This window comes from Salvia hispanica, chromosome 6, assembly GCF_023119035.1.
Source record: "Salvia hispanica cultivar TCC Black 2014 chromosome 6, UniMelb_Shisp_WGS_1.0, whole genome shotgun sequence".
NCBI classification, from domain to species: domain Eukaryota; kingdom Viridiplantae; phylum Streptophyta; class Magnoliopsida; order Lamiales; family Lamiaceae; genus Salvia; species Salvia hispanica.
In genome coordinates, this window is record NC_062970.1 from 28,381,532 (window position 1) to 28,403,707 (window position 22,176).

Below are 22,176 nucleotides of genomic sequence, written 5' to 3' on the forward strand. Positions count from 1 at the left end.
TCTCTAGGTTTTACCCTCTCTTTCTGTTTCCATTTGTGTTTGTGCAGACTGAGTTCTTCATCTGCTTGCTTTTGACTATATTGGGGTATATTCCTGGAATCATCTACGCTCTCTACGCTATTATCTTCATCGATCAAGACCGATTCCGTCGCGATTACTATCAGCAGCTTGAATAGACTGCTGTGCTGTTGTCATTTCGATGTTATGTTTTGTGATTTGATTTTGTAATTGCTCCTCTCTCTTCAAGATCATCCGTATTACTGCTGTTAATTGATGAAACTAGGGCTTTCTTTCCCATCTTCGTTCTTGCTTATTTGCTTTTATCATTTTGTTCTAAGTGGATTGATTATGCTCAATTCAGTGTAGCATTTCCGAAAAATGCATAATTGTTGTTAATCTACAGAACAAACCTCTCTACCATCTTTAATTAATACAGAGTCTTAAATGACCAAAAAATATTGAAGGTTTCATTTTCTGCTGGAAGAGAATACCTTTCCAAAAACCAAAATGGTTAGTGGAAGATTTAGGATCATCAAGTGTTTCTTTATGTTATATAAGTATGTTCGAATTGCTTCTCTACCTGAGGCGATTTGTTGATACAAATAATCATCAAGTTATTTCACCTAATAATAAGAAAAGATAACACTAATACAAGAATCAAGATCACCAGCATGGAAAATATCTTGGAATAAAATTAAATTATCATCTCACAAAATTTAACATGACCAAATAAACATTTTGAAAAAACTAGTAACAAAACAAAAAAAACTCTGAAATCCTTCATCCTCGAGCAATTATGGCCTCTGATTAGCCACAATGCAGAACCAAAATCTCTTTTCATAAACTAAACTTTTCCTCTCTATTAATACAACTATTATGACCTCAACCAAGAATATACACCCAACCAACATCACCTGTTAGCAGCCGGAAGCACCCGAGAGCATATTTCATTCGTGAGGTTACAAGTCGCGTAGCTTCTACAACAGGCTCTCACAAGCAGCAACATCAGACGCCTGCGCATCCAGCAACACCTTCCCAGCTGGGTCGGAGCTAACAGTCTTCATAACAGCGCCTATGACGGCCTTTTGGAAGTAGTCGTCACCAACCTTTCCCACAATCTCCCTCACGTCCTTGAACTCCAGTGCCCCTGCCAAGACAAGTTCCCCAATAATCTCACCAAAATTAGCTGGAGCTTTTGGGAAATCAATGCCAAGATCTTCCAGTAGCACTGCATATCCAAGACACCCAGTTCTGATGTCCTCTGCGTTAACAGCCTTCTTCTCAAACAAGTAGTTCACAAGTTTAGAAACTGGTCCAACACAAGGTGGGGCTTTCTCCAATCCGAGTGATATAGCTTCTTTGACGAATTCAGAATGATATGCAGGGGAATTCAGTTCTACAACACATTCCAATGCTTCACCGAGAAGTCTGATACTAAAGTATTCCTCTATCACCGATTTGGCCTTTCTCTTAAACTCGTCAAGACTCAATTTTGCAGTTGGAGGTGACAGCTTGTCAGCAACTTGAGCTATGGGTTTAACTGGAGCAGGTGCTTGAGATACAGGGTCCACAGTAGGAGCCTGAGCAGGCGCACCCGAACCCTGCAAGAAGGCACTAGTTTTGCTACCGATGAAACCACCAGTACCTTGAGGTAGGATTCGTGGGTTCACCGATGGTGTCTTCCCTGCCAGTGGAGGCTGAGCACGTGCAGCAGGCTGAGCCATTGATCCATCACCCCTCGGCATATTTCGAGATCTAGGAACCTCCCAATTGTCATTATCCATTCCTGGCATCCCAGGCATCTTCCTTGCTCCAGGCATCCCTGGCATCATACCACCTGTACCAGGCCGATTCATTGGAAAGCCAGTAGGAGAGAGACCCCCTTGACCCCCAGCTGCCATTGCTCTGCTGTTTCTCATTCCAGCAGTGGCACCTGGACGTAATCCCAGATTCTTTTCAGCTTCTGAGTGAATCTCAGTAATGGTTTTGGCTTTTACCTAGTAAATCACAACACAAACTACATAAGATATAACCAAAGGAAAATCAGCACAAGAGAATCAAAAGCTATGAAAGCCACCTCTTCGCGCCTTGGTACCCAGTTGTTTGCACGTGTATCTAGAACATCACGTATCATAAACCTAAGCCGTGCAGCCAGCTGAGGGTGTCTTCCCAACTCCTTCAAGCGATTGAAATATGTATCATTAATACGCTTTGATTTTTGGTTCTCATCAAGCTGTTTCCCAATTGTGTTGAAGAACTGGCAGATGGCCTCAACATTTTCCTCCTCCGGACAACTTGAACTGTCCTGTCCCAGGAGTTCCTGCTCAAACAATTTTAGGTTAAACATATTAAAGAGAAAAAAGGTCAACTTCTGCAATAAAAGAACAGCAAAGGCCATGCATAAGATGAGATATAAAAGGAGAACCTGAACTATGTGATGAACAATCCTCTCAGGAACCATCTTCTGTTTCAGAAGTTCACCAATTAAGCGCATATTTCCAAGCGTTCGGATTTTGATTAACCTCTCCTTATCCCGCCTCTCTAATTCTTGCTCAGGAGCAGTCATCTGCCTGACCTCTTCCCTCAATTTGTCAGCACCTTCAAATGCCTCCTGGCAGATATTCAAGAGAATTCGCTTAAATGTAATCTCTTTACCACCGGGCTCATCTGATGGGAATGGAGGAAGCTTCGCATTAAGGTCTGAACAGAGCAATGCATACATGAAGCAAAACGTCGGCTCCAGCACAGCCTTGTCAAATATCAAGGAGATAACTCCCTGATGACAAAAATAAAAGCTCTTAGGCAAAAACAAATTATGGCGTATCAAGAGCAACAGGATGAATAACGGAACAGCCAGCATCAATTTTCCAGGATATTTTTACCTTCAAAATTTCAGCAGTAGTTATCCCAGAGTCTATTAACTGACCCTTCAGAAGATCAAATTTCTCAGGAGTCAACTTGTTCAAAATTCTGCATGAAAGATATAGTGATAAGGCACAAGTAAATATAGCTAGTCATTCAAAAATCCAACCTAAGACATCAATTTACACTATTGCCAGTGTTGTCTTTTAAATTAAAGGGACACTCCAAGAGTAAAAGATAGATATACATGCATCAGATAGATATAACATGCACAAAATAGTTTTACCCCTTCACTGTTTTTAGAACACGGTCCACCTCAGATAGATTTCCCCTTCGAGCAGACCAAGGTGCATCAGCCTTGATTAGAGTCTGCGCAACCTGTTTCAGGGGCAGCACATGAATACACTCAATTTCTTCACAAAGAACCCAAAACAATTGCAAAGCATCTGCTGTAATTATGACTAGCATGAACTCTCTGCTTCCCCTATTATCACACCTAATATGACAAACTGGGGAATCATGGAAGAGAAATAGAAGAGAAAAACTAGGTATACATGAGGGATCTACAGATGACATATACAACCTAAAAGAGTGGAGCCAAGAAACAAACCACAGGGAAAATTCTTCTTATAACCTCTTTATATAAACAACACAAACAACCCCCTTAGAGAAATAAAACAAACTTCAGATCACATTAGTACAAACATGAGTTTGATCTTGCTTATTGTGTTTCAAAATTTTATAGTACAATACACAGTAAATTATCAGAGGTAGCTTACCCCTTGGTTTGAAGATATCTGTGATCTGGAAAACTGTGTTTGATCTTGCTTATTGTACTGGTTCGCATCTTGCTGCCACCTGCCATTAATGTCTCTGTCTCTTGCTGACTCCCAGGATCTCTCCTCTGCAGGAGCAGGCAACTGTGTAGAACGATTACGCCAGTCACGGTTGTCCAGCTCAGAGAAACGGCTCAAGAGCTGATCAGGAACCTATATCAATTTAAATAAGAAAGGATTGTCAAGTTATCAGGCGAAATAATACTCTAGTAAATTGTAGCTATACCCCAACACTGCAAAGTATATCTAGATATAAATTAAATAGGAGAAAGAAGTATCAAATGAGATAGAGTGATCATCTTATTCACAGTGAAACTTACAACATTGCTTTCTGCACGACTCCGGCTCACATCGGTACCATAAAACTCAGCTTCAACCTCTAGTTTAACTTTCAGAATGTTCTCTGGGATGGTTACAACCTACAGAAGATTACAGAAAATCATTGACAAACTGGGAAGAAGAATACACAATTTTCATCTGTACCATAAAACTCAAGCAAGAAAGAAAACCATGTCAAAACAGAAAATCAGAAAATGTAAGAATACAGGCACAACAATTGACAAACGTGGAGGAAGTCCCACTTAAGTATAGTTGGTCAAGATGAGTAGATTGCAAGCTTCGAATAAATTAGATTATATATCAGCTAAAATCCATCAAATAATGTACTCCCTCCGTCCCATTAAAGATGACCCACTTTCCTTTTTGGTTTGTCCCAACCAAGATGACCCATTACTTGAAATGGAAACCCCTTTATCTCTACTTTATCCCCTCTCTCTTACTTTACTCTCTCCATTTCACACACAAAATGAAGTTGCATAAAATCCCGTGCCGCCCAAGAAAGGAGTCATCTTCCTTGGGACGGAGGGAGTACATCTCTATCCTTGATTAGGTAATGACAGACCCAAAATCATGTAGGGACTGGAAAAGGAGCACTCACATGCTAAGAAACTTTGAAGAGGCAGAAACTAATTTCATATATTTTTTAGAGAGGATTAACTATATCTTCATCTTGCACTAAATGTTGAAATGAAAGGATAAATGTGTGTAATGTGTTATGAGAAACCACCGTAAACTAGCCATGGGTTATTTACTCAGGAACAAGGAGACCAAGAAGAAGCCTTACCTCCTCCCTTAACTTAAGTAACACATCTCTAGTGTAACGGATCCGCTCATGACCATCAAATCGAGATTCTCCAGTCTGTAATGCATATGAAAAGAAAGTTAACACTTGCATAAATGAGCAATAACAATTATGACTATGTCCTATTATTCCAGAATTTTTTTTTGAGAGCTCCATGTAGTTTACATAGAGAATTGGTTCGTAAGAGAATGAGAGAGTAATAATGAAGAGAAAAATGACTAAACCACAGAACGTACGAACAAATAACATTATGGGGCTGGACTAAGGGACAGGTATACGTGCTTATACTACTGACATGATTTGCTTGTACCCGAACTGCTAATAATCTAAATGTAAACAATTATTCCCTTTCCGAAAAGGTATACATGCAATGCAACTACTAAAAGAGATCCAATTACTTGACAAAAACACTGGTAGCATATATACAATAAGTCGATTGAAAATTGCACTTCAGTTACACATTTTTAGGCACATATAATTACAGCAATTACTCACCTTGTGAGAAAAGACAACTTAATGATTTCAACTTCTAAAGAAAATGCGAAAATGGAACTTCAATCCGTGTTGAAATATCAACACTTTCAGGAAAAATAACACTATAAGGAAGTTCCATGGGGAAAAGATACACCAAAAAACCCCAGAGCAATTCGCAAAAGATAAAATTAAATGCAAACCCTGCGTCAAGCATCGAATGTAAACCAATGCAAACAATTCAGAGGTGTATACTTTATTAAATGTAAACCATTGAAAACATTTTATATTTCAGCATTGGGTTATTCAATGGAAAGATAATTCAATAATTCACAGGTGCATATTTTTTACATGAACTGAAACTGAATTAAACACAATCTTGGAGAAAAACAGAAGACAATTTGGAAAGTATGAGAAGAAAGCCACGAGTATGAACACGGAGTTTTATAAAAAAATCTTTTCCCTAAACCATTGAAAACCTAATGCAGAAATCTAAAAGGTTTTAAAAAAAAAGGAGATTTAGATACAAAAACACCAAAAGACAATCGGGTGAAAAAAACACAAATAACAACACAGTATACCAGTAATAAAGCTTAAATCTTTATTCTGTAGATGCACTAGACGATGATGAATTAATAATTCGACCTAAAAAGGTAGAAAGAAATCAAAAAAGGCTAGATCTGACACCGAATTGCAAAAAATCACCGACCGTGAAGGAAGCAGCACCGCCGCCATGGGGACGCAGCAGTGGGAGATCGGAATTGGCAGCCGCCGATGAATCAAAGCGTGGAGCGAATACTCTGGTTCCGCCGCGAGTGCCGCCACCTGGTCTCAAGCTCAAAAACGTCTGATCAGCCTGCATAACTCTCGCAAATCAAAATTCACCGCGCAGTTAAATCCGCCACAAAGCTTCGGAGCGTATAATATATAGATAGTTATAATTCTTACGTATATATAGATGTATATACGTGAAGAGATAGGGAAGGAGGGGATTTTAGAGAGAGAATTATTGCCTTTCCTCTCTCTATTTGGAGAAGGAGAGAAGATGGCAATGGAGTTGGGCGCCTTTATATATGTGTGTATATGGACAGGGAGAGAGGCGTTGTACATGGAAAAACCCTTATTTTTGGAGGGTATTATTGGAAACAATGGATTGAGTAAGATATTTTTCTGTACAATATTAGCATATAAATTTGCACTATAGTTTTTTCCCAAATTCAGCTATTTTTCCGATCAAAATTGCAATACCCATTACTGGAGTACAAGTTATGTGGGGTTTGATTTGTGGCCAAATAGAGTTGGGTTGTTTTACTTGGCCCATATTCAAATTTATTGGAAAATATTATAAATACCTATCACAACATTTGACTGTTTTAAACTAAAATCAGCGATAAAGGACCTACTAACTTCGATCAAGAATACTAAGAGCATCCGCAACGCTGTCTCGATTCGGTCTCGTCTCGTCGAGTTTAAAACTAAAATCAGCGATAAAGGACCTACTAACTTCGATCAAGAATACTAAGAGCATCCACAACGCTGTCTCGATGCGGTCTCGTCTCGTCGAGTTTTAAACTAAAATCAGCGATAAAGGACCTACTAACTTCGATCAAGAATACTAAGAGCATTCGCAACACTGCGCCATGCGGTTGGAAGAATCGACGTAGGGAGGAGGAAGCCGCCGCGCCTCCTAGGCGACGCCGGACATACATCCATCGTAACCGGGAGGAAGCCGCCGCAAGGTTGGAACGTGATTACTTCAGTCCGAACCCGGTGTGGGGAGATATCTACTTTCGTCGCCGTTTCCGTATGTCACGCGCGCTATTTTTGCATATCGCGAGTACATTGGCGGCACGGGAAGAGTTCTTCGGAGAAGGGTTCGACGCTGTTGGCCGTCCTAGCCACACGACGCTCCAGAAATGTACTGCGCGATCCGTCAACTTGCTACTGGACAAACAACGGATGCGTTCGACGAATACCTGCACGTCGGAGAATCCATTGGGAGACTTTGTTTGTTGAACTTCTGCAAAGGCGTCCGGGCAGCCTTCACCGCCGAATTTCTGAAGAAGCCAACCACCGCAGATTGTCAGTTTCTGCTCCGTCTTCACGAACAAGTGCACGGATTCCCCGGGATGCTCGGGAGTGTCGATTGCATGCATTGGCAATGGAAGAATTGCCCTGTAGCGTTGAGGGGCTCATACACGAGCGGCCACAAAGGCACCCACCCCACCGCTATACTCGAGGCCGTCGCCGACTACCGGCTATGGATTTGACATGCGTATTTTGGGGTCCCCGGCTCGAACAACGACGTCAACGTGATCAACAACTCCGACCTCTTCGCTGAAGTTCTGAATGGTAAAGCGCCGGCCATCAACTTCATCGCTAACAATCGCCAGTATAAAATGGGGTACTATATTGCCGACGGCATCTATCCGAAGTGGCCAACCTTCGTGAAGACGTTCAACAGGCCTGCGGACGAAAAACAGTCTCTTTTTGCGCAGAAGCAAGAGTCTGCTCGCAAGGATGTGGAGAGAGCGTTCGGGGTTCTCCAAGCTTGATGGAACATTATCAAATCCCCGGCTCGACAGTGGTTTATGGAGAATATGGTCGACATCATGTATACGTGCATAATATTGCACAACATGATTGTCGCCGACGAAGGACCTGAGGCGGGAAATTGGTTCGACCCTGAAACCCCGGGAAGCTCAACCGCAAGTAGTCCGCCTCGAACGGGAGTGCATCCGTCTTTGCAAGAGCGGTTGTCTATTCGGGCAAGGACACGTGATTCTACCGCTCACGCCCAACTCCAGGAAGATCTAATAGAGCACATTTGGGCAAAATTTAGCAACCGTTAGATGATCGTCACTAGAGAACTCCTTCTTCTGCTTCTTTGCCTCCATTTTTTTTTAATTTGAGTTTAAGTGTGCAATTTGTAATTTCTAGTTTTTTAATTATGTCTTTTTTATTTTTTTAGGTATTTAAATTGTAATTTTATTTTATTTATAATGAAGAGTGTTTTTTATTAATTGAATTTGTTGGAATTAAAAATAAAAAATGAAATTGAATGAATAATTAAAAGATGGTTAAGAGATGGAGGGATACAAGTATTGTCTCTTAGTTAAGAGATGAGTTGAAAAGTACAGTGGGACCCATGAATAGTGAAGAGATGAGACGGTTAAGAGACGGATAAGAGACAACGTTGTGGATGGCCTAATATATGAAAATTGCATGAAAAAAAACCCTCAAAAACACTCTGGATATGTTGCAGTGACAATCCAGATGGGGTGCATGGAAATATTTCTCTTGGATAGGATGATTTCAGTGAACATTAATCCTCTCAAGTTACTCAGTGTCTTTTTGCTTGGAATGATGCACCTAATTACAACATAGATTTGCTATAACTATAATATAAAAAATTCTCAAAATTTGAAGCCTAACACAATTGTGTTACCAATAGTCTCTACAGGAACACTCTCCATGTTGAAAATGGTGAAATCTATTGGCATCTCTCACAGTTATTTTCCTCCCACTAATCTTAGACACATACTTAGTAAAAGTATGACAATCCAAACACACCCTAAGATTCTTAATAATCCTAATCTCATCATCTCCATCTTCACACATCATAAGCCCAAAAGCAATAGCCAGTTTCTCACTATGAACCTTCACCATCATCTCCTTCTCCTCCTCCTCCACATCATGCAAAGCCATCACAGTCTCTGCAACATACCCTTCATCCTTCATCTTCCCCATCACTTGCTCCAGCGCTGCGTAGATCTCCCCCGACTGAGGGTGGGACCGGTCACCCGACGTGAAGACATGTGCCCGCCCCTTCACCTCGATCAAGGTGCACCCGGGTGTCTTCCCCTTCCTCCTCACCACTTGACGTGTAGAAGCAGCCTCGGAGAAGTTGCTATTGGTGGAGTGTATATTTGAGAGGAGAACATGGTAACCTATGTTTCCTGGATCCAATTCAAACAACCGAGCAGAGGCCAGGCGCGCCAACTTAGTGTCCTTGTGGACCATACAGGCTCCTAGCAACGCACCCCACTGAGCAGGACCGGGTGCAAAGTGCATCTTCTTGGTTATGAACTCAACGGCTTCCTCCAGCTGCCCACCCCGGCCAAGAATATCCACCATGCACGCGTAGTGCTCGGATTTGGGCTCAAAGCCATGAACATGGATCATGGAATGGAAGACTCTTTCACCTTCTTCCACCAAACCGGAATGGCTGCAAGCATACAGAACCGATAGATGAGTTACACCTGTTGGAGGGACCCCGGCCTCCTGCATTTCTCGGTATAACCTCAGCGCCTCCTTCCCCTCTCCATGGAGGCCATAGCCGGAGATCATGGCATTCCAAGTCACTGCATTCCTTTCATCCATCGCATCAAATAATCTCCTAGCCTCCTCAATGCTCCCACATTTCATGTACATGTCAATTAAAGCAGTTGATATATAGATGCTAGGCAATAAAGACTCCTTTTTTATCAAACGATGAAGCCATTTCCCCAACCCTAAAGCGCCAAGTTGAGCGCAAGCCGAGAGAATAGTGGTGATCGTGACAGGATTAGGCCGAATATCGAGCTCCTGCATCTCCTGAAAAAGGGGTATTGCCTTCTCTGTGGCACCATTCTGGGCATAACCCGATATCATAGCATTCCATGAGGCTAGGGGCTTCTCCGGTAACTCATCGAAGAGGCCCCTAGCAAGCTCAAGCTCGTTAAGCCGGCTATAAACCGTCGTTAATGCAGTCGAGACAGAGGAATTGGAAGCAAAACCAGACTTTACACCGAAGCCATGGATGGTTCGAATAAGATCCAAATGACCAAACGGATGGAAAACTGGAATCAAACCAACTAAACTACTCGAGCTAACCCTGTTCTCTGATGAAAGCAGTTGTTGAAACAGCTGCAGTGATTTCTCAGCTTCACCGTTACAAGAAAAACCAGATATCATCGCGTTGTACGCAACCAAATCCGGCCTCCGAATCAGCTCAAACAACAATCGAGCGGTCGAGACACACCCACATTTCGAATACAACGAAACCAAACAAGTAAGCACGTGCTTATCGAAATGGCAACCAACCTTGATAGACAATGCCTGCACCATCATCCCATCTCTCAAACGCTGCAGCTCAGCCACAGCGGAGAGCGCAACAGCCAATGTGGTAGAATCAAGCCGTGCTGCCTTCGAAATCATGTCACGGAACACCCCAAGCGATTCATCGAAGCAGGAATTCTTCACCAACCCGGAAAGCAACGTGTTCCAAAGAACCGTATCTGGCTGCGATATTTCGTCGAACACATTGCGCGCAATCCTAATCTTGGAAAATTTGGTGTAGGCGTCGACTAGCGCTGAACCAACAAACGCATCCGATCCAAACCCGGAAACCACCGCGTGCCCATGAAGCAAAACCGTAAGTTTCTCATACACGGACGATGAGAATGACGAGAAAGCGGAGATAACAAAGGAATAAGTGAAATTATCAGGTTTGAGCTCTGTTTTCCGGAGAAGAGTGTTGTAAACGGATAGGGAGTCGAAGGGGGCGTGTCTGAGGCCTTTGATGAGGACATTGTAGAGGAAGAGATCGGGCGAGTCGATGTTGGCGAAGAGGAGCTTGGCTTGCGCCTGAGCTTTGAAGTCGAGGAGTTTCTGGATGAGTTTTGTGACGATGAAGTTGTCACGAAGATGGCCATTGTGAATGATCTGGGCATGGGTCTGATTGAGGTGAGAGATAGTGATCGACTGATTGATCAAGTTTAGCAAGCGGTTTCTGTCTCCTGGATTAGCAATGGCTCTCAACGCCATTGGAGTTGCGTTGTTCATCTCATTTTAACATGCATCTTTATTCCGTACAAGGAGAGACTGATTTTGAGCAACTTCATTTTAACATTTTAGTACACTATATTTGCATAAATTATTTATTTTAAAATAAATTGACAATATGCATTATTTTATTAGGGCATTCACCATGCAGCCGTGACCCAACAATTTATCTCTCCTCCATCCACTAATAGGAGTCTCGTTTTCGCATTTTGGTCCGTCCATGATAGGAGCCCCGGTTCATAATTACTATAAATAATAAAGAGGTCTCACATTCTACTAACTGAACCTATTCACATTTTATTTAAATTAATATATACAAATGAAAATCATATTTTTCACTAACTTTCTTTTACTCACTTTTCTTAAATATTTCTTAAAATCCGTATTGAAAATAAATGAGACTTCTATTCGCGAAAGGGAGAGTACATTATAACACGAAAAACTAGAGTGCGGCCTAGCAAACCGCCCCGAACGTGGCTGCGGTCCCGCATAATTTTTTTTTTGTTTTTTTATTATATTAAATGCCCTACTTCCATCTATTTATCACTTATTTTCTCTCACTATGGATCCATATTTATTTTAGTAAATTTTTTAATATTTAAATTATTGCATTTTTATAGGTATTTATTTTTCGATTTCAATTAATGTAATTTTCAATTATTGTAACTGGATTGATCTGAAATGGAGCTAAGAGAGAATGATTTGGTTCAAGGTTAAAACTGTATTAGCGCGATTTGTTGTGGTTTACAATTTGAAATTTGAGTAACAAAATGTTAAGTTTCATCGATAATGATTTATTAACGAAACTTTATTTATGGAGTAGCATCTCAATTTCTTATTAACATGTTGCTTTTTTAGGCTGTCAAAGGTTGGGCAGCATCTCAATTTCTTATTAGTGGTGTATTTCTTTATTTATCCATTTATAAAATGACAGGCGTTTTTTTAAGATAATACACCATGTGTTTGTGTTATACAATATCTTGCCCACTTTGCATGAAATTGATGGATAAAACTCTGACTTACTTTTGTTATATGTGTAATGACTTAATAAACTGGGTTACGAAATTCAATCTTTTAATCTAATATATGAAAGATAGTAATGTAGAATTATAACATTCACTGTCACTTTGTTATACTTTGGCTCATGTAAGAATGCGTTGAGTTCCACAACAATTTCATGTGTATAGAAAGTTTGACTATCCTCACTACTCACTTCAACTTTTCATTTTTGAGATAAAACTTACAAATAATGAATATCAGTATTTCACCGTAATTTTCCTTGTATGTTTCAACTTTGTGTATCAATTTTCCCTTTGGTTTGTTTTAGGGAGGTAAACACAGTACAAACTACACAAAAGAATAAACGTAATTAAATTTTTCTAACCTACCTATAACACTTAAGCAAGGCAAGAATATGAGCACAAAAAACACTCATATAACAATAGCTCAAGTCCTTACATAGCTATTCTTGTATGCAAGAGCTTTAGAGCTGTTTTAATACCCATATATCGATGTTTCAACGTTGCTCCGAGCTTGTTTCATCTGTAGTAAATGGCTCCTAAGGCTGGATTCTTCCACCTATCAAAATAAATTCCAACCTCATCAGCTATTTCATGAGCTCAACTTACAAAAAACAGGAAACAAAATGCCATATCTTCAAGAATCAAGATTACTCATTTGATGCTAGATTGTAAACAGTAACATATAGGTATAGTGTTTGCTATTAGTGTATTTTATTCACCAGAACTGAACTATTAAATAGCTGAGCATGAGTATGGCAGTACCACTAAGTCTCATCATGTTATACACATAAGAAGCACATACAAAGGAAGATGATAGGATTATTAATCCTTTGACCACAATGCTTGTTCCTACCTGTAATTCAGTTATGAAGATCAACAATGATTCATATTCATCAAAGATAGCTCTTCCCTCTGTTACTACATCAGCAAGGTCAGATGCCAAGGAGTGCATCCTATTAACCTGCAAAATTGCAACATATATTCTTGAGGTTGTTCCTTTGAGTGATAATTTGCACCAACTACTGAGTCCTAAAAGAGTTCCTTCATAACATCCAGAAAATGGATAAAGTGTGATATGAGAAGCACCTAAATGGATCAACTAAATGGCACTTGGAGTAAACTAGAGAAGTTAAATAATTAAAAGCCAATATATCACCTTCAAGAGAACGGAACGTAAGGAGGACCCCATTGCCTGCATCACATCAACAGCCAAGCTTACAGCCTCCTTAATTTTTTGAATGCTACCCTAGAAAATTTAGATATAGTGAAGTTGTTTATCTTATACAAAAGGAGTTGTTCCTTTCTCTTGAATAAATCACCATAGAATTAGTCCACTACGTACCCTTGCTCCTCTTATGACCGGAACAAGAACTGTGCCAGCTTGTAGATCCTCTATGGCCCAACTTAATGAGCTAATATGATCCATTTCAGTTGATTTCCACTCTTCAAGTCCACAAATCTGAACATTTTGTATTAGAATTAGAAAAGGCATAAATCCTTAGCCATGTATATTGTATAGAACAACATGACATGAAGGGATTAAGGAGAAATTTATTGTCTATGCTTGTTTAGTTTTACAGTAGAAAATTACAGAAAAAAACAGATGATAATTAGTATGATGAAATATTTCAGAAAATGGAAGTAAATAATAGCATGATTAGCATACAAGGTATATTGAAAAGAACTGTAGCGAGTTGCTTCGTTGTCATTAAAATTATGCTCAAAATAAGAGATGCATTACTTGATTGTCCAAAATTGTGTAAAGCTTCAACTTGAGCTTCAATTGCTGAATCTCAATCTTTTTCTCTATTATTGAGTCCCAAACAGCAACTATTTCCATCCACACACTGGACAACACTTTCTGCACCATCCAAATTAAAAAAGGGGCTTATAATTTCTAAGAGTTTGTTAGAAGTTAAAACAAAATATGACATGAAGCAATGATATTAAATATATATCTGCACATCTTACTTTATGTAACGGAGTACAAAAGCATGATGAGCTTAAATTGAAATATAGGGAGAAGCTAATATACAAAGAATATGAATACAAATTGGAGTTAATGCATGTGGAAATCGTTCATCTAAGGGAATGATTGAATTTGTTCCAATTATAGAAAATATAGTTGGAGAATAAAGAAGTCATAACTATAGATGCAACATTTAGAACTTGCTACAGCTCAAACAAGGTAACTGCATACCTCCGTTTTTACTTTCTGAGAATGCAATGCATCATCACTCCGAGCATTTGCATATCGCCATTGCAAGAGTCTATTGTATAAAAGGCGCAAGTTATGGACATCTTCAATGTGCTTAGCCTTCTTTCCATGTTTGATATCTGTAAGAAAACTAAAAACTGAAGCTGCACTCGGAAGTTTCCTGGTGGGGCTGGATGGTCTTATCCAAGAGGGGCTGGATGGTCTTTTCCGAGCAGGGCTGGATGGTCTTTTCCGAGCAGGGCTGGATCCTCCAGAGGAATTGACAGCCTTTCCTCGAGTGGGAATGATCCATTTAGACACAGTAGATAGCAATCCAAGAGCTGGAGCAGCCATATGTTTCATGGCAGAATTTGACATCTGTGTTCTATCTGATGAACTTGCAGAATCAGACCTTGCAATTGGTGTAGAACAATCATCAACTGAGCACTCATTAACCAATGCTCTTCCATTCTCATCACAAGATACTAGCAAATCATTAGTAGATTTGACCATAAGTTCACTTTTCTCATCCAGAGATACTATCTTAGGAGAAGGTGTACCTGTTTCTGTACAAGTTGAAGATAAAGTTTTTGTAGTTCTACTCCTACCAACCAAATTTATACTTTGATTTGGAACATGGCTGCCATCCAGAGGTATTCTCCTAATTGAATGAGTAGATGTACCTCTTCCCAAAGTGGGAGACAATGAAGTTTTGTTTTTCTTATCTTGATATTCAATACCTCTGTTCAGCACCGCACTGACATCCTGAGATAGTCTTCTATGGGAAGGTGTACCTGTTCCATAAGAGGATAAAGATGAGGGGCTGCTTGTCTTGTCAGCCACATCGATACTTCTGTTATGATCAGATGTTCCGTCCAGGGATAGTCTCTCGAGGGAAGGTGAACCTGTTTCCGGACGAAATAAAGATGAAGTTTTGCTGGTCTTATCAGCAACATCAACACCTCTAGTAAGAATAACGGTGCCTGTTTCTGAACGGGATGAAGGTGAAGCTTCGATTGTCTTATTAGCCAGTTCAATACTTTTACTTGAAACAGTGATCTTATCCAGGCTTTGCTTATCAAACATGTCATTACTTGTGTACACTTTCCCGGCAGTTGTGCTTGGCCATCGATGTTGGTCCACCATACGCGGATACAAACTATCAACAGGTTTAGAATTCTCAGATTGATAAGCAGAACTCTTACCTTCAAGTGGAGTTTGCTTCCTTTCTGGAATATAAGAAACCGGTTTTTCTTTCTTTCTTACAGGACTAAAAAATGTATCAGGCTGTAAAGAAACATTCGGGCTCCGCGTTGTTGAAGGCCATAAGGCCTCTGGCATCTTGTTGCCGGCTACCTTTCTTGGTGCCAACAACAATCCTGCAGATGTATCCTGAATTGGGGTTGATGGAGATCGAGGTGATGATGGTCTAGAGGGGCGATTCCTTTCAGCTGATATAGCCCTCTTTGCTGATGTTGCATGAGTTGAGGTTGATGGTGTCCAGTGTTTCGTGGGGGAAGACGACCTGTACCTCGAACGAGTGACTCCATTCTTGTTCTCGGTGGACACCAGTGGTAGTCTTGCTCTATCATCTGCAGATTGCTTATGTATTGCTTGGTCCTCTTCATATACATCCATCAAAACTGTGCAAAAGAAATCACATTGATTGCCCCTCTTCACTCACCTTAAATTCACTACTTAAATGGATTTCACTTAATCTATCAACAACTTGGTCTAATGCCTCTTATAAGAGATATGTTACCCTCTTGAAAATCTGCCAACAAATTCACTGCCAGAATTATGATACATGTTGGTAATTAGATTGAGGCATAATGAAAATGGAAAAGATTCTAATGATCACAAAAGATTCCAAAAATATAGATCACATTTTCCATACAGGGAAATGATTTAACATCATTTTTCTTCTTGTTTCTAAACAAGATTATCCAAACATTAAACAAAACTGAATCACTGCTAACAACATCATTTTTCTTCTTGTTTCTAAACAAATGAATGAAACTAACAAATCCAAAATAAAAATAATAATATGAACAATAAAATCATTTACGGTACCTTTTCTGGACAAATTTGATCCGCCATGTGTGAATGGTGGAAGTTTTCGGTTAGACGTTGGAAATTTAGAATCATGTACTAGTATTCAACAAAAATATAGCCATAAAATTTCCTTTTTCTTTGGGAGACTTTACTTTTAGAATAAAAGGCTCATTCTTACTAATTAAATTTTCAAATCTAAATTTACTGTGTTGCCAATAAATATTAGTAAGAGAAACAATAGTTTAATTCCATAATACTGATTTCAATAGGCTTCGTTTAGCATTATAATTAAAATGTGAGCACAAATAATCACAATATAAAAGAGATAAACACCATAATTATTTACCCAATTTAATATGAGGGGTGCGTTTTAGGTTTGTGTTAAAATGACAACATTTTTAAAGTGACATCGTGACACCACATATCCAGCAATATTATAAACGCTACACAGTAATATTATAAACGATACACTGCAATCTATAGATTGTTGTATAGCGTGTTGGATATTGCTGGCCGAGAAAAAATTGTTGTATACAGGTTTGTATATTGTTGGCGAGATTTTTACACTTGAGCATTTTTTTTATTGTCACATGGCAGCTTATTATTCGTCCACGTGTACAGATGATTGGCTAGAAATGGTGGTATGGTGGTATTTTAAGAGGTGTTGTCATTTTAACGCACCACGTGCGTTGCTAACTTTTTAAGTTGTTAACTCTGCTAACTCATCAACGCAGTGTATTAAAAATGTCAACACGATATATTGAAATGTCAACAAAATTATGTGTTTGACATTTTAATGTCTTAGTGCTGATATTTTTAATACACTGCATTGATGAGTTAGCAACTTAAGAAAGTTAACAATTGATCACACCTCTTTAATATGATATGTATCTAAATTTTGGGGCAATATTAAGTCAAAAATTACACTGTATAATTTTTTTAATATAATTTACAATAAGATAATATCTTTATATATTGACAAAATCATAATATAGTAGGAATAATATTGGGTCTGATTTATTTCATTTCATACTTCGTACTAACAATTTTCAAACAAATAATATAGTACTCCTATATATGTTCTTAATCTAATCTTCTTGCATCCGCTTAGCACCGTCTAATTTTCTATTCAGGTTCCAAGACCAAATAAAGCTATGCATAACTTCAATTTTTCTATGGTCACCATCTTAGTAAACATGTCTATTTGGCTTCCAAATATCTTCTCAAATTGTAGAACTTTCATCCCTAATAGGCATTGAATGTAATGATACTTCAATTCCGCCTATACTTTGTCCTTGAATGAAATGTTGGATTCTTTGCTACGAGTATGTTACTATTGTCACAACTACACATTCAACCTTCGTAGTTGACAAAGCGACGACCTTCTACAACTTAGAAGTCCATAAAATAGGTATATCACCATAAATAAATACATACTCAGTTGTAGAGTACTTCTTATTCCATCAAGATTATTAATATGTCATCAAATCTACATGCACATATCATACAAAATCAATATTCTTGCCATTAAGACATAAAACCTTTTATATGGGGTCTCTTATGTATCAGATGATTCATTTCACCACTTCCCAATTTTCTTTGCCTTGATTATCTATGAATCGACTCACAACTCTCAATGCTTGAGAAATATTGGATCTCTTACATAATGTTGCTAATTCCTGAAGCATAAGAAACTTTGATCATGTACAACTCATCGTCCAAATTACGATGAAGAAATATCATTTTTATATTTATATGATGCAAACATGGACTTTTTTAACTACAATACTCAACATCAAATTAATATAGTCACTTTCACGACAAAAGTATACATTTGTATCGTTGGCAATTGAAACTAGAAAAATAACATATAACTGTCTCACATCACATCGGTGTCAAAGAAAACTGAAACTAGTATATAAATTTCATGGGCCACTCCTCCTATCACCTATTGGTTTTAGGATGGAACTTATGGATTTCTATTATGATATCAGAGCGGGTCACCAATTGTGGGCTAAAATTAATTGACACAGCTATATATCTGAGCTGAAATCGGAAAAATGACTGACCCAGCTGTATATTTGGGCTGAAAATTTGGGCCAATGGTCCAACCGATCGGAAAAAAAATTGGGCCAGTTGTTCAATCGATCAGAAAAAAAGTCCAACCCCTCCAAATTCACCTTGAAGAATTTGAGGGAGGATGTTGGCAATTGAAACTAGAAAAATAACACATAACTGTCTCAAATCAGTGTTAAAAGAAAACTGAAACTAATATATAAATTCTATGGGCCACTCCTCCTATCACCAATTAGTTTTAGAATGGAACCCATGAATTTCTATCACGTATAATTAACGTCGTATCGTTGCTCAAACTCGTTGGCAACTAACCTTATAACATTATGTTGTGAGTTTCAAGGTATGAAGTATAAGCATAGATATACTCGAACAAGTAATAATTTATCCTAAAATTACTTCAATCTGCGAAACTAAAATTTCAGAAGCAGCAAGGATCGAGAAAACAAATGCATATTTGGGTTATGTAAGGATCGAGAAGACAATTTATCATAGAGGCGAAATAGTTTAAAAGCTATAACACTCAAGTAAAAATCATGATTTTAATTATATACTTCATTCGTCATTCGTCCTACAAGAATATGCACTATTTCCTTTTAGTCCGTCTGATACGAACATACATTTATTAATTAGTTAGTTTTGATTTACCTTATATTTCTCATATTTGATTAGATATTATTAGATTTGTTTTAGGACATTCTTGTATTCCCACATATTATAAATATGTGTGGAGTATTTCATGGCATTCAGTCAATAAGAATATCAATATTATCGTTCATTCTTTTCTCCAATAAGTAAGAGAAAACCGTCGTGCTCGACGGGCACTCGCCCGCGACAGACATTTATCGATCGTCGATCACCCGGATAGGAGGTTTATCCTATCAAATTGAAGATGTTAAGGACCTTCTCCTTAACTGCTATCTGCAGCGTGTTTGCGGTGATCGAAAAGTGTTCCGGCGCCCTTCATCGGGTCGGCGGAAATAATAGTTTCGAGTTGTGCGCGGCTTCCTCCCGTCGGGCAACACGATAACTAGGCGCTGATAGAATACTCCGGCGTCCAATCAGGATCGGCGGAGGGAATCCAAATTAGGATTGGAAAACATACATTATCTTTGGGGAGAAATAATAATTCATTAATTGGTTGAATGAATGAATACAATATCTCCTATTTATAAGACTAGAATACTAAGAAACAAATATCTAAACAAATATAGAAAAGATACGGTAAATCAAAATATAACTAAATAATTGGGATTTCTAAAGATATGATATGGGATCATATCACCGTCCCACAAGAATATGCACTATCTAATTTTTGGAAAGTCTTTTTGATAAGACTAATTTCATGCATCGGTTATGTGGTGAAAAACACTATATTTTACTGGGTCTAACACAGTTTTTAAGCCAGGTGTGTGACGGAATCGCTAGATCCAGGAAAAGCCGGAGGAAACGGACTAGCGAAGGAAATGAAGGAAAGTGAGCAGAAGTGAAGGGGAAAGAATGGCTTGAAGAAGGGAGTCAATAGCTTAGGGCAACAAAGACTATCTATACCTCGCTGGGCCCCATTTCAACGCTAAATAAAGGAGCATGCACCACACGCATATAGACGAATTTTTGCTCTTGGCTCACACACAAAAACACACACTTGGGAAATGGGAGTTCTGGTGTAGTTTAGGGTTCTAAGGGTTTCATCTTCCGAGAAAGTCAGTCGTAACACCGTCCTTGCAAAGGGCGAAGAAACAATCTACTTACATTCTGTTTTTGCACTTTATTTCGTTCGAACTTCACGTTTTGGAAGTCGATTTGGTTGTTGCTATTTACCGGTTCATCTATGCATTTAGTTTCTGTCAGGATGGTGTTTATCTTGTGTTGATCTACGTTGATTCTGTTTTGTTTGAAGTTTTATTTCGGCTGTTATATGTTAATCTCTGTTTTGGATAATTTTGTGCTTGATCTGGGGAATTCGGCTGTGGATCCGTGTTGTTGTTGTTGATCGGAGATTGTTTGGCGATTCTGTAGTTATGGGTATGTTTTTGGCCGGGTTTGTGTCGGATGCTTGGATCCGGAGTGGATTTAGCATCCGAGGTTGGATCTGAACAGGGGATTCAAGTTGTGCGTGGATTTTGAGTTTTCTATTTCCTTTCTGTCTTACTTCGTCTAGTAACCGTAGATCTGTTTAGTTTTTAATTGTTCTTCGCTAAATTGCTTAAACCCAGTCTGCTTTGTTTTCCGATTACGGTTCATCTCTGTTTTTACTGAGTTTTTATGCAATTTGATTTGAAGAAGATGATGTCGCTGTTAGTTAGTACTTTGGTTAGTTGTTTTCCAGCTTTTCGTCCGTACTCTCGCTTTTTCACCATGGTCCCCACCGTCGGTTTATTTCCCAGGTCTAGGTGATTTAGAATAGTATCTTAGATCTAGTGATTGTCTCGGTTTCCAGTTTACATGCATGATTTCCGTTTTGCCTAGATCTAGCTGTTAACGTAGCATATTTGAATTCCAAATTTAGTTTAGTTTCCTCAACCCAAAAATGCGTGGCAGCAGTCAACCCAAAAATAGTTTCCGAGTCCTTGAGCATGTTCATTTCGCATCCGTCTCTGTGGGATCGATCCCTACTTCCCTGTGCTAAATTTTAGTATACGTGGTTGAGGGTTTTTGAAGTGGTATTCTGTGTGTCCGACGACCGAGATCTTCCAACGATCCGTGAGTTCCTAGACCTTGTGATCTAGTGGATTCACTGGACCTAGGAGTCTTGTTATTCCTTACTGTGCACGCAGTCTAAACAAAAAGAAATAGGAGCTTCACTTTTCTCTCTAATGAGGTGGGACCAATTCTCCACTAACAATACTTTAATTACTTTTTATCTCTACCTTCTCTTACTTTACCAATTTTACATTAAAAATCCATGCGGAACTCAAAGTGCATATTCTTTGAGTACAGAGGAAGTAAAAACTAAGGCTTGACAAATGCATGAAGAAAAAAATTTAAACTACTCACTAAAATATGAGAACCACTCTTAATATGTTTCAAGGATATTATTACAAATGACTGCAGGGTCAGCGCAGTTAGTTTTGGAGAGGCAGAGTTGCAAGAATGGACAAGGATCAATTCTTACTACTGTCGTGTAGTTGCAACATCTCTCAGGCACAAGTGTAAGACCTTGGAAAGTGGGCTTCTAGCAAGACAGTGGGTTAACGGCCTTTACTAATTTACAATGGCGCTTTAGGGCCCTCCCTCTTAGCAAGACAGTGCGTATCCTGATTGAACATCTCATACAATACTGTCAGGGAGGAATATGAGAGCATATTGGGGTATAATTTTTCAACAAAGTGACTAAAAATAGCTGCTTGTTAAGATTGGCATGTCATGCATTCTATGAACATTCATCATGGCGTGCGGCTATGAATAAAATCCAATGATTTTTGTTCTTCTCAAAATTGAGTTTCTACATGAGTTCTGAGTGTTTAATTTTTCAGTTCTCATATACCACCATTCCAGGAACTTAAACATAAATAATTAAATTAATGTTCTCAATAAAAATTTAAAATAATGTTCATTTCTTCATGTTCCCTTCTAAACATTTGACATTTCAATATGATTGGAATCTTGAAAGAGAATGGATTGACGCTTCGAGACCAATAAAAATGATAACTCTCATTTGGACATTTGACCATTTGTTGTCGCTACATATTT

The 22,176-nt window shown here is 38.8% G+C and overlaps 3 protein-coding genes across 4 annotated transcripts; all 3 read right to left on the bottom strand.

Annotated features, from left to right (window-relative positions):
- Window positions 1-663: 663 nt before the first annotated feature.
- On the bottom strand, window positions 664-6,354 carry LOC125194093 (eukaryotic translation initiation factor-like). The gene is made up of 9 exons (XM_048092117.1): window positions 6,020-6,354; window positions 4,822-4,896; window positions 4,019-4,117; window positions 3,642-3,851; window positions 3,149-3,240; window positions 2,883-2,970; window positions 2,426-2,776; window positions 2,078-2,320; window positions 664-1,997 (listed from the first exon to the last, which is right to left on the bottom strand). Exons 1-9 carry the CDS (start codon window positions 6,170-6,172, stop codon window positions 978-980), a joined length of 2,331 nt encoding a protein of 776 aa, XP_047948074.1. The 5' UTR covers window positions 6,173-6,354; the 3' UTR covers window positions 664-977.
- A 2,290-nt stretch (window positions 6,355-8,644) lies between these two features.
- Window positions 8,645-11,163, bottom strand: LOC125193633 (pentatricopeptide repeat-containing protein At4g30700). The gene has a single exon (XM_048091467.1). The coding sequence runs from the start codon at window positions 11,134-11,136 to the stop codon at window positions 8,755-8,757; it is 2,382 nt and encodes a 793-aa protein (XP_047947424.1). The 5' UTR covers window positions 11,137-11,163; the 3' UTR covers window positions 8,645-8,754.
- Window positions 11,164-12,406: 1,243 nt separating this feature from the next.
- On the bottom strand, window positions 12,407-16,477 carry LOC125197411 (QWRF motif-containing protein 4-like). 2 transcript variants are annotated; one of them, XM_048096149.1, is made up of 7 exons: window positions 16,429-16,477; window positions 14,359-15,998; window positions 13,900-14,019; window positions 13,501-13,617; window positions 13,315-13,404; window positions 13,012-13,119; window positions 12,407-12,714 (listed from the first exon to the last, which is right to left on the bottom strand). In XM_048096149.1, the coding sequence occupies exons 2-7, from the start codon at window positions 15,991-15,993 to the stop codon at window positions 12,631-12,633; spliced, it is 2,154 nt and encodes a 717-aa protein (XP_047952106.1). In that variant the 5' UTR covers window positions 15,994-15,998; window positions 16,429-16,477; the 3' UTR covers window positions 12,407-12,630. The 2 variants fall into 2 exon arrangements, 1 of the variants encoding a protein (XP_047952106.1); XR_007172056.1 differs by lacking the exon at window positions 12,407-12,714 and having other exon boundaries at window positions 13,057-13,119; window positions 13,315-13,399.
- Between the last annotated feature and the right edge of the window lie 5,699 nt (window positions 16,478-22,176).

What these genes read in the sequence shown, in the direction of transcription:
- LOC125194093 (XM_048092117.1), bottom strand. Translation starts at nt 6,172, where the DNA reads ATGCAGGCTGATCAGACGTTTTTGAGCTTGAGACCAGGTGGCGGCACT. An exon ending in GCGGTGCTGCTTCCTTCACG is followed by an intron (nt 4,897 to 6,019) that starts GTCGGTGATTTT and finishes TATGCATTACAG; the next exon opens with ACTGGAGAATCTCGATTTGA. An exon ending in CTACTGCTGAAATTTTGAAG is followed by an intron (nt 2,777 to 2,882) that starts GTAAAAATATCC and finishes TTTTGTCATCAG; the next exon opens with GGAGTTATCTCCTTGATATT.
- LOC125193633 (XM_048091467.1), bottom strand. Translation starts at nt 11,136, where the DNA reads ATGAACAACGCAACTCCAATGGCGTTGAGAGCCATTGCTAATCCAGGA.
- LOC125197411 (XM_048096149.1), bottom strand. Translation starts at nt 15,993, where the DNA reads ATGGATGTATATGAAGAGGACCAAGCAATACATAAGCAATCTGCAGAT. An exon ending in CGGTCATAAGAGGAGCAAGG is followed by an intron (nt 13,405 to 13,500) that starts GTACGTAGTGGA and finishes TAAATTTTCTAG; the next exon opens with GGTAGCATTCAAAAAATTAA. An exon ending in TACGTTCCGTTCTCTTGAAG is followed by an intron (nt 13,120 to 13,314) that starts GTGATATATTGG and finishes GCAATTTTGCAG; the next exon opens with GTTAATAGGATGCACTCCTT.